Genomic DNA, 17,969 nt, shown 5'->3' with positions numbered 1-17,969 from the left:
GAGCATGCACCTGCACAGGTGCTCACCGGGGGAGAGGGAGGGAGGCACCTTGAGCCACCCACTCCGAGCACCCTTTGGCCACCCCAGCCCGCGCAGGCGCGCTCTCGTTTACCCCCCCACCCCCCAGCCCCGCCCTCACCGCACCTGCCAGGTCACAAACCTCCGCCCACCCACTCCCGCTCCTCTCGGCAGCCCGGGCTTGCCCCTCCTTGATTGGCCAAGAGTCCGCTGGAGCGCGTCCAATCGGCAGCCCTCCTGCGCGACCTCTTCCCGCTCCTCCCGCCCCGCCGGCCTCGCGGGCTCCCAGCTTCTTTGTGACTGGTGCTCGCCGAGGTCACTCAGCGCGCGGTGAGCGATCGGCGGGCGGGGCCGGCTCAGGTGCCGTGGCACGGGACGGCCGCGGTGGGCAAGGGGGCGGTCGCGCCGCGACGTCGGCGGCGTGAGGCTTCGCGCGCGTGAGCGGCGCGGGCGCCGGGCCTGGCCGCGGAGCTCCGGTGGCTGGCGCGCAGGTCGTTGACGCGGGCCCCGGCTGGGAGGCGCGTCCGTCGCTGGGAGCGCGGCGTCGAGGTTCTCGGACCATGGAGGACCCGCAGCCGCTGCCACAGCCGGAGCTGCCGCTGTGTGACAGCCTCATCATCTGGGTGAGTGTGATCCGTGCTCGCCGGCGAGGCCCCCCACGGGGCGGGCTGAGCGAGGGAACCTGCGACTGCCACGTCCACCTGTTCCGCAGCCTGTCCGAGACCGGGCTCTCCACCCAGCCACAGTGCCCCATGGCGCACAGGTGGCTAGGAGACGCTGGCCACCTCGGTTCCCAGCTTGCTGTCCCTTTGGGCCCACACAGCAAGAATGGTGTAGACACGGCTGCAGAGAGATGCGGGAGCTCTTTTTCTTTTTTTCTGTGCCTCCTCTTTCCTTCGTAATACCTTTTCTTTATTTTAAAGTAAAAAAAGATTTGGGATTTTTTTTTTTTTTTTTTTTTTTTTTTTTTTTTTTTTTTTTTTGCGCTTGATGCATGAGCAGAATTCATTGGTGCAGACTCGATGGACGACTGGCTCTGTCCCCAGATGTCCAATGAGCAAAATGGTTTCTAACCTGTTGGAATTGCCTAGATATGACAGAACTGGCTTCCAGGTGTGATTCCTAGCCCTTTATTGTGTTAGGATAATCCTTGACGTCCCACAAACTACTGTTGATGACTCAAAGCTCACCCCAGTTGTGTAGATTTGTGGAGGGCAGTCTGTCTGATTGGAATGTAAGTAGACTGGATCAGGAGGATTATTCTCCAGGAGATTGGCTGGCTGTCTCCTAGTGAGCAAATCCAAGGGGCAAATGGGAAAGAGCTCTGAGCGTTTGAAATATAAAGTAACTTTTGCACTTTGAACTTAAATGACAAGTTTTAAGTAGAACACCAGTAGCTGCGATTTCTAGATTTAAAGCTTTTAGATCTTGTCAACCTGTGTAGTCATTTAAATTAGTATTTAGGTTTAGATAATCTGTTTAAGACTGCGGGGCAAGAAGGCAGTATTACTTTAATGATCTGCTTTGTTTAAAAACAAATGGCTAATCATAGGGTGTGTCCAGGTCTCCAATTTTGTGCTCTGGTCGTGACTGAAGTGGTTCTTTATGATGTCACTGACTTCCCTGTCCTGCGGTGAAGTACAAGATTTTCTTAAAACTCTATTGCGATATCTTAAAATGTTACGACCATATCCATTCTTAAAGCTGTATTTATTAACTTCGTACTTTGTGCTAGTCTCCTTGGAACCAGTTTAGAGGTGTTTGTAACAACAGTGGAAGGCAAAATCCCCAAGATCTGAAAAACTATGAGCCAAATAAGGAATCACAGACGGGGCGCTTGGTTGCTAGTCGCCAATCGGCTTGGGCAGTGCTCTCCCAGGCTGCTGTGTACTGCAGGAAATTAGAATGACTGAGAAATTGTCACTGTCTTGTGGTCATGCTATTATGGCCAGATGTACACTTCTCAACACTGTAACAACAACCGGGTAGTGCTACTACTTCTTAGGAAGCTCCATGCAGATACTACTTGACTCTACTTTGAACTGAATCTTGGCTTTTAGCCGAAAGACTACCTCTCCTTATCTTTGGATCTAACTTTACAACCTTTTCCTTCTAACTCTTCTAGATTTTGTTTTATCATTTATTTTCCTTTGCTGCTTCTGCTGCCTGTCCCCCAGTTGAATGAGGGGTCTCTGCAAGTGCTCTACCAAGGTAGCCGAATCCTCAACCTCCTTTTTACTTAAGACATAGTCTAAGATGCCCAGGTTAGCCTTGAATTCACTATGGCTGACGAGTCTTTCTGAAGTTATCTAGTAGTTGACTGCTGGGCAACAGAACTCTTGCCTGATCTGCTTTGGCTGTGACCCTAAAAGAAAGGATACTCACTAAGCTCTCAATATTTTGAATTAAAATAGAGTTGTCTTGTCTCTGCCCTTTAAGAATGGTATTCCACTATTGACTGGTATAGATTTCTTGTCCTGGATTTTTAGTTGCATCGTGGTTTAAAGAAGAAGAAATCAGAGGGAATGAGCCCCAAAATAAGAGTCATTAGTTGTAACTAAGACACATGAACTCTTTTGTCTGTAGCCTGAAGGGAAGTAAGTAGAAGAAAACACACATTTGTCAGATTGTCTTTAGCCAGGAAGGTGTTCCCAAATATGCACGTAATTTTGTGTTTGAGACGAACTAACACGGTTGATAAGATTGAAGGAAAAGCAGGTTACAGTGGGGCCAAGGCATGCAGGTGAGCAGATGGCTGGAAGGAGTGTGACATTTTACAGCAGGACTAGCCCTACCTGAAGCAGAAGAATCATCAAGAGAAGCTGGCTAGGTGAGGGTTGTCTCTTTTGGTAACTCTTTAAGTGTAGGTTTTATGATTTGAATGTTTCTTTTAAGTAGTTCTTAAAATGTACTGCTACTTAGAAAATACAAAGTCAAAGGGAAAATAGAATAATTTACATAACAGGGAATGAATGTAAAGTTTGAAGAAATGTTTTCAGGTTTCATTCTGGTTTGTAGTGTTGTGAGGTTGTTTTTAACTTTTATTACTTTTTAATTCAACTTTCACGAATATCTAAGGGTATTATTGGGCCAGATTATTTTAATAATTCCTTTAAAAAATTTTGCTATAATTTTAAGAGGTAAAAGGAAGAGTAAAAGCAAATATATGTGCAATCTTAGAAAATTACTGTTCAAATTATATTTAGAAATTTTATGTTTATTTTATATGTATGAGTATTTCTGTGTCTGTGTGCACACATGTGTGCATATGTGTGTACACTACATGCATGCCTAGTGCCCAAGGGGGCAGAAATGGGCATTGTATTCTCTCAGATGAGTTAAAAAGATGGTTGTGAGCTGACATTTTGGAGATGGGAATTGAACCCCATTCTTACAGAAGAGCGGGCAAGGCTCCTACCACTGAGCCATCTTGCCAGTCTCATTTCAAACAAATTTGCTGTTCTAGGCCATGAAGCCTTTCAGTTTACCCAAGAGAAATTACGTTGTTACCCACTTTTATTTGCAGTTGGGAGAAGTTGATATTGATTTAAACATAGTGCAAGGAGGCAACTCCATGACCTAGATACACCTTATATGTATGTCCACATTGCTTTTTCAAACGTCTAAAATTATGTTGTTATTGCACAAGATAGGGCAACTTGAGGGAGCTTCTTCTCCATGTGAGTTCCAGGAATTGAACTCATGTCAAGGTTGGTAGCAAGTGAGCCATCTCATTGACTCCTGTCAGGATTGTTCTGCCTGATATTCTGAAATTGATCTTTTAAAGCCTCTCACCATATCCATTTTGTAAAACATTGATGATATATCTTTAAGTTAATATGAAAAGTTAGCATGTAAATACAAAGCGTTGGCCAATGTTTTCCTTTTAAAGATATTGCAATTTCTCTTTCCTGCATATCCACCCAGTTGCAGAATTCTTATTGCACATCTCATAGAATCCATTCTTCCTGTATTCTGAATTCACATTATATGTGTCTTGGTGCTGCCCATTTTATGAACTCATCTCCTGCTCACAAGCACATAGATATTCTGTATCTCCTTTGCATCTGTCTTAGCACTTCTTTGTGATTCCTTATTTCTCTAAAGCCAACATGTAGAAGAACTGCTGTGGACTTTCTGACTTAATGTGTCTGGAGGTTTGAACATGTATTATCCCTGTTCAGGAAAACTTAACTTGTCCAGATTGTGTTTGTAACCATTGAGCACAGAACCTTGTGCAGACGCTGGTGTAATTATGTTCCTTCCTTCACTCAGTTTTCTCAGCCGTCTTCTGTGGTGGAAACTTTCCAGTTGTTTCCCATTACATAGATGGTTGTTGTAAGGATAAAATGTCGTCCTGACTCCTGCCTGTCTCTTCAGTCCCCTTGGTTGACATTCTTTGCCCATCCTCCTTAAATGATACTAGAATTCATGCTCCTTTAGAAATGGCAGTTTTCACTTGTATTTGTGTGATAGAAATACTCATTTTCTGAAGCTTCCATCCTCAAGCCCTCTCATCCACGATCTTTTTACAAGGTGTTTCTAAATTACAAATTTTAAATGAATTATCTCTTTTTTCTCCTTTCAAAAATAATTCATATATACTGTAATTATGAGCTAATCATGTCTCTACATGACATGTGCCTTTCACTTTCTTATAATTCTTAGTGATAGCTGTTTTGAAGGAGAATGCAGTGATTTTCCCTTATAATCTCATCTTGTACCACAGTGCACCACATGGAGTAGGAGCTCAAGAAGGCATCTCCAAGGGGTTTCAGAGCAGTCATAGCTGGCTTTAGCCTTTCCATACCATCTCTCCTTTGGACTAGAAAAACAGGGACAGCTTTGTTGATTCTCAAAATGCACAAACCAGTAGTGAGTTATGCTGGAATGGAATTCTGTGGGCTTTGATAGTTAATTGGTGATCCTGAGGCTTGTAAGTGAATAGTGAAGGGAATGAATAATGTAAAGGAAACGAAATCATAATACATTTAAGTATGGGTAGAGATTCGATTTCTATACATTTATATGATCCATTTTAACTGTTATATTGCTTTATAAAATTTTTCTTATTTTGTATTTGCTGCTTTGAAAAGGATGCCAGTATTCTTAAAGTACACATGAAACATTAAAAATTACATTAACTTATTTCTTTATTGTGTTTGTGTAATTGTTTGTACAGCTGGAGTGTGGAGGTGAGAGAACAGCTTGCAGGAGCTGGTTCTCTGTACCATGTGAGTTCTGGAGAGTGCATACAGGCCATCAGTCTTAGCAGCAATGCATCTTGTCATAAACATTTTCAAAATCAAGATTAAATGTTAGTAATAGCTGAAGCATTCTAGATTGGAACAGCTCAGCTGCCTGTCTCTGTGGCTAATTGTTGGACAGTCCCGGTTTCTTTCAGAGCTCATTTATATGGTATTAAGTAGTTTTAGATCTAACAGTTTTAGCTTTTATTTTCCTATCAAGTAACTTCAATGACATTTTAACTACTTGTTTAGTTATCTTGATGTTCTCCTTATAGTAGATACATCTGAGAGTTTGTATTATTCAAAAGTGCTGAATAATTTCATACATAGCACCATGTTCTATTAGGCTTGATTTTATGTACAAATGTTTTTTTATAAAAATTTTACACAGCTATAGAAATACAGTATAGTTGCTATTTCTTTATTTTGTATTGTAGGGATAGTCCAACAGTATGGTGATTTGTTTTGTGTCATTTTAGCTGCAGACATTCAAGACTGCCTCACCCTGTCAGGATGTCAAACAGCTGACTAATGGAGTGACCATGGCACAAGTTCTTCATCAAATGTGAGTAGTGACAAAAAAGACCTCATAGGAATGTACGTCCAGCAGCAGCTAGAACTCTTCTATAAAGGTGTCTGAGAGTTCATCCTACCCAGTAGACAGAGTCAGACATATGGCACCAGGGCATTCTCGCAACTAGGGAACAAGACCATTTTACCACCTCATGATTTCTTGCTTGTTTATAAAGATTCATTTTAACCAAATGATCGATAAAGATTCATATATCGTTGTATGCCAAATAATCACACAGAAACATTGCTTGGCCTATTAGCTGAGGCTTCTTATTAATATCTCTTTCATCTTAAATTAACCCATTTCTATTAATCTGTGTATCACCATAAGGCTGTGGCCTACTGGTAAGATTCTGGAGCATCAGTCTCCTTCGGCAGCTACTTGGCATCTCCCTGACTCTGCCTATTCTCTCTATATATCTCTGTTGATTGGATTTCCTGCCTGGCTTTATTCTGTCCTACCTTAGGCCAAAGCAGCTTTATTCATCAACCAATAAAGCAGCACATATACAGAAGGACATTCATCCCATATCATATTGTTCAAAGAGAAAAGGCTAAATGATACACTTGCATTCATTTTCTACAATTTGGAAAACAAACTATATTAAAAATATAATACTGAAATAATAGTAATTATGAGTCCAGCAATAATTGTGTTAATTTTATGGACTTTGAAGTTACAAAGCATGGACAAGGCTTGAATAGTTAAGATTCTGGCCTTGGGTATGTTAATGTACCCTAAACAGTATTTAAAAATTATGAGTTCTGAATTGGCCATTTGCACTATTGAGGATACAGTTTATATTGTTGACTACAATCCTAATCCCTGGACTATGGTTGGGAAATATTAAGAAATAATAGATTTAAGAATTTTTAATATAACTATTTAAAAAGAGTCCAGACTCCTGTTTTGACTTTATTGTTCTCCAGTCAGAGATTATTATATTGACTTCTTCCCACCATCTACAAGATGAAACTGACTGCAAAAATTCTATTGTTGGAGCCACAAAAATCTTTATGCCATTCCTAGAAAAACAGCTTACAATTATTTTAAAATCTTAATGATTTGGTATTATCTCATTTGACTATCCAGAATTTATAGTTAAAGCATGTTAACATTTTCATCAATCATTGAAAAATACTCCTTACTTCCCAGTTTTCTTAAAATGTTGCAGGGAGGACACTTGTTTGTTTCCGGCCACTTAGCACCGAAATAATCACACGGAAACTGTATTAATTAAAACACTGCTTGGCTCATTAGCTCTAGCTTCTTATTGGCTAACTCATATATTAATTATTAATTTAAACCATTTCTATTAATCTGTATATTGCCACGTGGTAGTGGCTTACCAGCAAAGATTTGGCATGTCTGACTGGCATCTCTCTGATTCTGCCTTCTTCCTCCCAGCATTCTGTTTAGTTTTCCCTGCCTAGCTCTGTTCCCCTACAGCTCTGGTATAGGCCCAAAGCAGTTCCTTTACTAACCAAATGAAAGAAATGCATAGATAGAAGGACCTCCTCCTACATTAAAATACTTCTTTCATTTTATTTTGTTTTGAAACTATCTACTTGACTAGAGCCAACATGGTATTTCTTGATTTGAGGATGCCATCATTGTTTGATGAAGGAATGTATGTCTCACTGCTTTCATTGTAATAATTTTTGGCTGATCGGAATAAAAGTTATCTATTCATTCAATTAACAGTGCTATGTGAAGACATCGACCCAAACTTGGCCTAGTTTCTTCTTTTCCTTTTGTTTTTTGTTTATTGTTGTTGTTGTTGTTCTTTTCAGAGTTTGGCTTTAATCTAGGGTGGTCTGAAACTTACTGTGTAGTCCAGGCTGCCTCACAGTTAGAACAGTCCTCCTGCTTCAGCTGCTGGACTGCTAGGGTTATAGACCTTGCCGGAGACATCATTTCTGTTTGTGTTGATAGCTTGATGCTATAGGGTCTTTCCTTGGTGTGCCGTGTGTGGCTCTTGGATCTCCCAGATTTGCAGGCACTGTTTGGAGTAGCACCAGGTACACTTTGTCTAAATGATAGCTTGTTTTCTCAGCTTATTTTCCACGGTCAGATTTCTACTCTCCGTCTCTCTCTCTCCATGTCTCTCTCTCTCTCTCTCTCTCTCTCTCTCTTTCTGCCTCTCTCCTTGTTTGTATATGTGTTATTATCTTCTAATAGCTTTTGTTTTTCAGGGAAAATCAAATAGGTTAGTTAATAAGAAATATTTCTTCATTAAGCAAATGACCAGTGGCCTAAAATGGGTCTAAGCCAGTCTGTCTGCTGGTCCCCCTAATATCCCCATTTTATGTTTTACTTGCCCATCTTATTGTACTCTTTGGTGTTTTAACCTCCTTATCATCTAAGGAACTTTTATTATTTTTTAACACTTTTCTAGAAGTCTGTATATAGACAGCAAGACTTGCAAGGATACATTTTTGCTCATTTGGATAAAAATTTCATAATCCTAATAAAAAAGACTAATTTCTTATGTGTATAATTTATTGTTTGCTGAGACAGGTCCCTGAACTCACTTTGTAGACCAGGCTGGCCTTGAACTCTCACCTGTGTCTGGCTCCCGAGTGCTGGAATTAAAGCGTACCCGGCATATTTCTCTGTTTCAAAGTCCCATAATGGTAACATTTATAATAAATTTTACTGGTGATTTTTATAAAGTCACATGAAAGTTGTTAATAAAGGTGAGAAGATAAATTCTGCTTTTTAAAGAAAAGGCAACCTTTTAGATAATCATTTTTTTTTAATCTGAGGCAGGTATGCATTTATAGAATAAGATCTTAAACAGTTGCCTAAACCGTAACTTTAGCCACCAGGAACCATGGACTTAGTGATGGCTTCTGTAGGTCCTTATCTTTAGTTTGGATACGTAATATGTGCACTCCTTTAAAAATGTACGTAGAAGGTGCAGTTGTGGGGAAAGGCTGTGCACTGGGGGAAAATGCACCTACGACTGGGTTAGTTTTCCAGGGCTGCTGTAACAGTGCCATAGACTGTGTGGCTTAACACAACAAAATTTTATTCTCCTGTAGTTCCTGTAGTTAGAAGTCGAAATCAAGCTCTTGGGCAGGCTGTTCTCACTCCAAAGCTTCAGCGAGAGAGCTTCCTTGCCTTTTCTAGCTTCTGGTTGTCCTGGGCATTTCTAGGGCCACTGTGCCTCTGCTTAGCTTCCCTTTGTTTGCAGCTATATCTGTTCCATTTTTTTTATTTTTAATTTATTTTATTTTTCTTTTTTAAAAAGAAAAGAAACTAATTTTTTTCATTTTACATATCAATCCCAGTTCCCTGTCCCTCCTATCCCTATACCCCACCTCCCATCCATTCCTAAAAGAGGGTAAGGCACATTGCTTTGGGGAAAGTCCAGTGCCCTCCAAACTATATCTAAGCCGAACAAAGTATCCTCCCAAACATTGGAGTACTACTAGCAGTAAAAAAAAAAAAAAAAAAAAAAAAAAAGACATCTGAAATTTGCATGCAAATGGATGGAGCTAGAAAAAACCATCCTGAGTGAGATAACCTAGACCCAGAAAGATTAACTTGGTATGTACTCACTCATAAGTGGATACAACTGTAAAGCAAAGGATACTGAGCCTATAGTTCATGATCCTAGAGAAGCTAAGTAACAAGGTGAACCCTAAGAAAAACATACATACATCTACCTGGAAAGGGGAAATAGACAAGATAGCCTGACAAAATTCGGAGCATGGAGATGAGGGGAGAAGGGAGGGTGAGAAGGGGAGGGGAGAAGTGGAGGGGTCTGGAGAACTTGAGGGAACGGGATAGATGAGATGGAGGAAGGACAAAGATGAGAGCAAGGAAAGAGATATTTTGATTGAGGGAGCCATTATGGGGCTAGCATGAAAACCTGGCACTAGAAAAATTCCCAGGAATCCACAAGGATGACCCCAGCTAAGACCCTAAACAATAGAGGAGAAGGGGGCCCGATTATGACTTGCCCTGTAGTCAGACTGATGAGTATCTTCATCCAGCAACTGATGGAAACAGAGACAGAGACCAGCAGTGGAGCACTGGGCTGAGCTCCCTAAGTCCTGTTGAAGAGTGGGAGGAGTGAGGATATGAGCAAAGAGGTCAAGACCATGATGGGGACACCCACTGGAACAGTTTACCTGAGCTAGTAGGAGCTCACCGACTCCAGCCAAACAAGGAAGGAACCAGCATAGGTGCAAACTATAGTCTCCCTGAATGTGGTCGACAGTTGTAGGGCTGGGGCAGACTGCAGGTTGACTGGCACCAGGACTTATCCGTACTACTTGGACTGCCTTTTAGGGAACCTATTCTATCTGTTCCATTTTAAGGGCACTAGTCTTATGGACCCATTCTAAGTTAATAAGATCTCTTCCTACTTTGATTGTTACTGTGAAGACTTTATTTCCAAATATGGTCATATCTATAGGTACAAAGTTAAAACTGAAATACGTCTTTTTGGAAAATGTGGTTCTATATACTGCTACCAAGAATGAATCCATTCCCCCACTTTGTCAGTTGACCAGCCATGTAATATATGTGTTTTTTATTGTCTTTCACTGGATGACTTTTGCAAAGAGGAATGTGGTATAGAATTAAAATATTCAGGCTTTAATCATTTTTCATTGTGCAGGTATTTGAGCAGTTAAATGATAAACCATGATAGCCAACATCTGAGTATTTACTAAGTATATCATTATAGGTCCCATTATATGGGTTATTTGTGTGTGTGTGTGTGTGTGTGTGTGTGTGTGTGTGTGTGTCTGTGCTTGTGCAGTTATCCATTGTGTGCTTATGGAACCCAGAGGTCAATGTTGAGTATTTTCCTTTATCATTCTCAACCTTATTTTTGAAACAGGCTAGTCTCTGATCTGGAACTCACCATTTTGGCTATCCTGGTTGGCAGTGAGCCCCTGGGGTCCACGTCTCTTTGGCCCCACTTCATAGCCAGTGTTGGGGTTGTAGACATGTGCTGCTGCATGCAGCTTTCCCATGGGTGCTGCAGATCTGACTCGAGCACGTGTGTTTATGCACTGAGCTGTCTTCCCAGCCCTCATTCAACCTTTTTATTTATAAGCTGTGTATTTGCTATTTTTATGTTCAGTTTATCCATGAATACCAAGGGTGTAGAGAGCTACTTTCAGAAGTGAAACAATAAATTGTAAGGCTGAGATTTGTATTAGTTTAGTCTGACTCCAAGGCCAGTGTTTTTATTCAGCAGTAACAGTAGAAATCCAGTACCTCAAGTCTTTCTGATAGAATCTTATTCAACAGTAGTCTTGGGGCATCAATAGAAGACAATACAGTTTTTATTAGTAAGTAGAAATATAATTATTCCCTTAAGTTAGCTGCAAAAATTCTTGAAGATGCATCCTGGATGGAATTAAACATATTGTAATGATTTTTGCTTAGTTTTCTTTAGAAAATAATTGAATTGTATTTTTTTCATTAGCTCCTTTCCTCCTTTTGGTGTTTCTTTGGTATCAAGATCAAGTTCTGATAAGTGTATAAAAGAAAACAAAAACTATCAAATCATATATATGATGTGCCAGAGCAAAAAAGTATAAAATGTCTGAGGTTGAACATCAGATTTAACTAGTGGGAAGATTATTAGCTCAATGTTAATGGTTACCAAAGGGTGAATTTGCTTGTAAGAAGGCTAGAGCTAGGTGGGTTGCTATGGAGAAAGAAAAATTTAGTGGCTTCATTTAAATTACTGCTAATCTCACTAAGGATAGATTTTAAACTATGAATACTTCATACTGTGGTTCAGTTTTGTTTTTCATGTTACAAAAACATTTTAAAGTTTAGCTTTTATATTTTTGTTTTAGTGACGTAGCCTGGTTCGACGAATCTTGGTTAAGCCGTATTAAAGATGATGTTGGAGACAACTGGAGAATAAAGGTACGCAGACGTGGATGGGTGGGTCATACATGGTGCAAGCAAAGCTCCTACAAGCCGTACTGAACTCAATTGATTTTTTTAAAAATTAATTCATGAGTGCATTTTTCAGTTTGAGTTATCACATATTGTACTGGTCTGTTTTTATCAACTTGACCCAAAGTAGAGTTAGTTACCTTGAAAGACAGAACCTCAATTGAAAAGGAAATGCCTCCATCAGATTGGCCTGTATGCCCATCTGGTTGTCGTTTTCTTGATTGTTGATTGATGTGGGAGGACCCAGCCCCCTGGACAGATGGTTGTGGGAAGCTTAAGAAGGCAGACTGAATGGATGTGAACCTGAAAGCTAGTTATTAAGCAGCTATCCTCCAAGGTTTCTGCCTCTCCTGCTGCTTGAGTTCTTGCCCTGATTTCTTTCAGTGATTGGTTGTGCTCAGGATTTGTAAACTCAATAAATCCTTTTATCCCTAGCTTGCTTTTGGCCATTTTGCAATAAGAAAGAAAGTAGGACATCTGAGTTTACTCAAAGATAAATACCCATTTTATAGTTACAGAGCTTTTCTTCCATCCAAGAGCATTGGTCTCTTTTCAGTTAACCCTCACCCAGTGACTGGCTTCTGATGGCTGTCTGTCTGCTTCGAGTCCCTTGAGTTCTCGTTTCTAGAATTCTGTATAAATGCACCAAACTGTGCACTATGTGTCTGTAGACTTCATTCACTCAGTATAATGATTTTGAGATTCATCTGTGTATACTACATTGATATGACATTTTTATTTAGCTATTCACCTGGTGGGATAGTTGAACTATTTCTATTTAGGTTATAGCAGTGAATCTTTACTTAGATTTAATTTCATTGGTGGGTAAATTTCTTGGTGGAATTGCTGGTGTGTGTGTGTGTGTGTGTGTGTGTTTAACTTTATCTGTAAATGATTTTATATTTTTAAATCCCTTTTACTTCTCTTGTATTTCTTGGGACTTGGGGGCCTGTGTTTGTTTCATAAAGGATGTCTAATTTGTGTCATAAAGTTTTTAACAATACTAGTATTGTAATACTATGCTAATGAATAATTGTATATATTTAAAAATTATTATTCTGCATGTATGGGTATGGATACCATATGCATGCTTTGTGTATGCAGAGGTGATAAGAGATCATCAGGCCCTTTGGAACTGGAGTTATAACCAGTTGTAATCAGTCATGTGGATGCTGGGAACTGAATCTGGGTCCTTAGTAACATCTATCTTATTTTTCAGTTTTACATTTTAAAATTATTTATTGCATTGGTTTCCTCATTTACTTCTCCTTTTGCTGTTTACACATGTTCTTTTTTATCCTGCTTCTTTATTTTTGAAGAGGTTTAAATAATAAATGTTAGGCCTATTTTTGTCCTAATATTAAACACTGCCTTACATTCAATGCATTATGAATATTTTATTATTGTGCGTATGTTGTGTGTATGGAGTGTGCACATGCTCCATCATGTGTGTGGACGTCAGAGAACAAGTTTGTGAACTTTAATCTCCCTTCCCACCTTTGTGTGGGTTCTTGGGGCAAATTTTAGCCTTGCTTTCTTATCTGTCTTATGTCTTAGTGAGTGCTCCAAGGGCACCTGAAAGCAATATACATCCTTATTTATTCTCCAGACATGTTTCGTTCCACATTTGTTGATAGTGCAGTGTATATTTTGTGTTTAATTTCCCCATAACTTACATAGGGAGGCATCCTTAAATCTCCATTGATGATAATTATTTTTCTTTTCAGTTCTGATAATAATAAATTCAGTTCTTATCAGTTATGGTAGTTTTAGTTCATATGAGTATTTTTAAATTTCTTGCTAGGTTTCTTACACATTTTTCTGCCTTGGTGAGGAATTTGATGATGTTTTATTTTTATTGGGAAAGTGATTGTCTCTCACCTTTGTGTATGTCCCTCATTATTAACATGAAAAAAAACATTTATTTCTTCTTTTTGTTCTATTTTAGGCTAGTAACTTAAAGAAGGTCCTCCATGGAATTACAAGTTATTATCACGAGGTACAAAAAATACCTGATTTTAAACAAAAATTCCAATTGCTTGACTTCTTGTTTATAGCTTGTATTGGAATGAAATTCATAATTATAATAATTATATTGCCATTTTTAATGCACCCAGAATTTTTGTGAAAATGGTGCTGTTTAAAGCTTAATTGCATTGGATTTCCAAAAGAGAAATAAAATTTCATTTTATTACCCTAAATTATTTTTACAAATATAGTTTATTGTCTATTAATTGGTGGCCTTTGAACTGATTTTCTTAGTTAAAAATTTTTCTTTTCTTTTTTAATGGTACAGAAATAAACTTGAAAGTTTGTTGGAAAAGTTTTAATACTACTATGAGAATTTTCTGTGTGCTCTACATATCCAGAATCCTTATAACTTTTTAATAAGCTTCAAGAAAATAAAGGGGAAGAAAAAAATCAAGTCCTTTGGATTTGTTTTTCATTTGTAAAAGTGTGGTAGTTGATGTTGTGATACATACTACTGCAGATATTCTTCAGTCTATCTTTTCTTCATTGTGTAAATAACTTTGCCTTTCTTAATAATGATACCTTTCTGTTTTGAGCTAGCATAATCCTGTTTACTGCTTACTGGGAGAGCACTTTGTTGGAGTAAGATAGCCTAGGTTCTTCTTAACAATTCCTTGTCTTTCCGATAGTAAAAGCAAGGAAAAACAAATACACTTGGCTCTGAATATGAGAAGGTGCCAGAATATTGCTAACTTGGTTTTAGTCAATAACACTGAGTTGTGTTTTTTAATTAAGTTACTTTATGAACTTATTTTAATTTTTCTTTAAATAGTACTGTAAATTCTCTGTAGCCTACTTAACTCAGTGATCTAATATATCATTTGATTCTTCAGTTTTTGGGGCAGCAGATTTCTGAAGAACTTATTCCCGATTTAAACCAGATAACTGAGTATTCAAACCCTGTCGAGCTTGGGAGGTTGCTTCAGCTTATTCTAGGCTGTGCAGTCAACTGTGAAAGGAAGCAAGGTAAGGAGTTTTAGACATTTGAGGTTCCCAATTTCCAGAAACATTCTGCTTTGCTAGTTTTTAGTGCTGTCATTCACAGGAAGGGGTTGTCTTCCTGCTGCTGAGTGCCTGAAATCACCTTGCACCAACTCGATCTAAATTCTAGACCTCCCTGTTATCTGTCATGTTGCAGCTCTTAAGTGTCCTGTGTTCTGGTGGTCAGGGGCCAAATTAAGTTTATTTAGTTCATTGATACCTGGTATTTAGGACACCAGGTAGAATTTTATGTTCATTTAATTTTTCATAATAAAATATTAAGCTAATAAATTTATAACCCAGACTTCCTCAAATAATGCCTGCTGTGTTTAGAAGAAACCTGTCCACTGTTTTCTTTTGAGAAGTGGAATAGTTCACATACTAATGGAACCCATGCATTACACTAGTGTATGTACACATAGCAGTTTGTGTGCTGCTGAGCGTGAGATGTCACAAAGCTGAGTAGAGTGAGTCTTCTTCCCTGTGGGGGCTCGTCAGTCTAGTGTGTCTCGTCCATCTCGTGTACCTCGTCCATCTCGTGTACCTCGTCCATCTCGTGTGTCTTGTCCATCTTGTGTCTCTTATACATCTTGGGTGGGAAGAGCTTTGCCAGAGCCTGGTCTTAGTACACTGCCTTCATAAAGACTTCTTTATCTTCAAGAAAGGGTAAAGGACGGATAAATTCAGAAAGTCCAAGCTCAAGAAATATAAAATGAAATCAATTGTAGTTTATAAAATATATACACACATGACATACAAATTTCCTATTCCAGTGTCTGCATTTAGTAGCTACCTTTTCAGAGGGCAAGTAACTACTTTTTCTATGGTTAGTGCTAGGGGCATTAAAGATCTATATGTTATGTTGTGTTTGTTTGTTTGTTTTGTGGAAACTAAATCTTTACTCATAGATTAAAATGTCTCTGGCTATTCACAGTTTGACGAGGAATAATTCAGGTTTAAATATAGTACTTTTTGTTACAGTTTGGCCCTTTTTATTCCTTGATTAATACTTTTCTTCTATTTTAGTTTCTGGCTATTTGTAGCATTTTTTTTTTTTTTGCCTAATTTATGTTTCCAAAATTTCAGACATAATTCATTTTCAGAAAAGTAACATTTGGCTTTGATTCTATTTCATTTAAGTATTATTTTTTCTAGTATTGCATTCTTCCATTTTCTTGTAAATTCATCTTCTATTATAAGCCATGATTGGCAGTCTAAGCTACACTTTTCCCTGGTGTTGATGATTTTGTTGCACCTTGTAAACTTTATATACTGTTTTAGTCATAATTTAGACCTAAGCATCACTAGATATTCTTGTCTTCATAGTTTTGAAAGGAAATTTAGTTCCTGAAAATACAAGTGAAAGTTTACTAAGCAGTCCATATGCGGAAACAGTTTTACTTTCAAAATATGTGTATGGCTTAACAATTAGATTCGAATAGTTAAATAAAACGTGCTAGCGGACTGAGGATATGGCCTAGTAGTAGAGCTCTCATCTGTCATGCAGAGCCCTGGATTCCATCAGAGCTGTAGAAGGAATGAAAATAGAAAAGCAAAAACAAAAAATACAAGAAATGAACCCCCTAAATTTGATGATATCAAGCAACTTCTGCCCTTTTGTGGTTTGAAGTGACAATTGGCTTAATTGTTAATAATAACCTTCTCAAACAGAAAGATTTTTTAAACATAATTTCTTGATTGATTTTTAAAAAATTTTACGTCATGCACCCTAATCCTACTCACCTCTTAGGCTCCCCATATTGTCCCTCACTTTTGCAGCACCTCTTCAAAAGAAAGTTAAAACAAGCAAACAATCAAAAACAAGAACAAAACAAATCTCGTTGATTCTCCATCTTTCCTGCTTCTCTAACACCTCTTCATTTGTCCTGGTGGCATTGGGAGCGGTGTGTGACATAGTTTATGTACCCTTTTGTCCAGTCTGCTTTACTAGCAAATGTTCATTGAAATGAGTCACTGGTCTGGTTCAAGGCTTCTAGTTTCTGGTACATCATCATCACTGGATCCTCACCAAAACTCTGGGACATCCCATGACTGCTCCGAGTCCTGGAGATCCTGCCAGTGTGGTTCCATACGACCAGTCCCTTCATGAGCTCCATCAGGTGGAGTAGATGTTAGGGTGGGCTAACCTAAGACCCAGATGTAGGCATGGGTGGTAGCTGAGCTGGTCAGTCCAGGCCACTGGAGCCACCCACCTGAGGTGAGAGGGTAGAGCCAGGTTCCCTATACCCATGCCATCAGAATCAGTTTTCCCTCATCTGTGGTGAGGAGGGGGCCCATATCTCCCAGTGCAGGGGCCAGCTCTCTTGCTGCAGTATCCAGAGAGAGAGAGAGAGAGAGGCAAGGTCTGCTTTCCCAGGGCCAGTGAAGGGCAGGACTGGCTCAGCTTGGCCCTCTGGTTTCATCATGCATGGCCTATGACCCCCTGAGGTGACACTGGCCACAGACATCAACACAGACCTCCATGGACCCAGACATGGCCCTCAGCAGCAACTCAGGCCTGGACAACATCTTTGCTCTGGGTAGAAGCATTGGCCACACAGATCAGAACACTCAGATCAGGATGGCTCTGGTGGTGGCATGGCCCCCAGACACCAACAAGGCCACAGTTTGCAGCCCAAACTCTGGGATTCTGTGTGACTTTGGTGGTACCACAGACCTCAGACTTCAACACAGACCCCTACTGTTGTAGGACCACCGATCCAGACATGTCCTTGGCAGCAGCCAGGTCTGGAGGTCACCATTGCCCCAGGTGGCAGTGTAGGCAACACAAATTGTCACAGCCCCAGTGGCAGCATGGCCCCAGACCTCTGGCTTCCATGTGGCCTTTAATAGTTACAGCCATGGACATGAGCAGCAGCACAGGGCACTCAAATCTGTATGACCCTGGCTTCAGCATGGCCCTTGGACAGCAACATGACCTGGACATCCACACAATCCTCAGTGGCAACAGAAGCCATGAATGTCATCCCAGACCCTGGCTGCTGTAGAGTCAGGGACCCAGACATGTCTCCCAGCTGCAGCCTTGGCACCATGGTAATAGTATGTACCACACAGATCTGTGTGACCCCACCTGCAGCATGACCCTTGTGCACCATCATGGTCCCAGGTAACCAAATGGCCTTTGGTTGCAACAGAGCCACAAATGTTGACTCAGACCC

At 39.8% G+C, this 17,969-nt stretch overlaps 1 protein-coding gene across 1 annotated transcript in view; it reads left to right on the top strand.

Annotated features, from left to right (window-relative positions):
- The first annotated feature begins 445 nt into the window (after positions 1–445).
- Positions 446–17,969, top strand: part of Hook1 (hook microtubule tethering protein 1) — a 45,221-nt gene continuing 27,697 nt past the window's right edge. The window contains exons 1-5 of the mRNA XM_038333775.2: positions 446–641; positions 5,747–5,832; positions 11,673–11,745; positions 13,727–13,777; positions 14,643–14,775. Coding sequence (XP_038189703.1) covers positions 579–641; positions 5,747–5,832; positions 11,673–11,745; positions 13,727–13,777; positions 14,643–14,775 — 406 coding nt within the window. The 5' untranslated portion in view covers positions 446–578. The remainder of the gene's footprint in view (positions 642–5,746; positions 5,833–11,672; positions 11,746–13,726; positions 13,778–14,642; positions 14,776–17,969) is intronic.

This window comes from Arvicola amphibius, chromosome 6 (genome assembly GCF_903992535.2).
Source record: "Arvicola amphibius chromosome 6, mArvAmp1.2, whole genome shotgun sequence".
Taxonomy (NCBI): domain Eukaryota; kingdom Metazoa; phylum Chordata; class Mammalia; order Rodentia; family Cricetidae; genus Arvicola; species Arvicola amphibius.
This window is presented reverse-complemented; position numbering and strand designations above follow the sequence as displayed.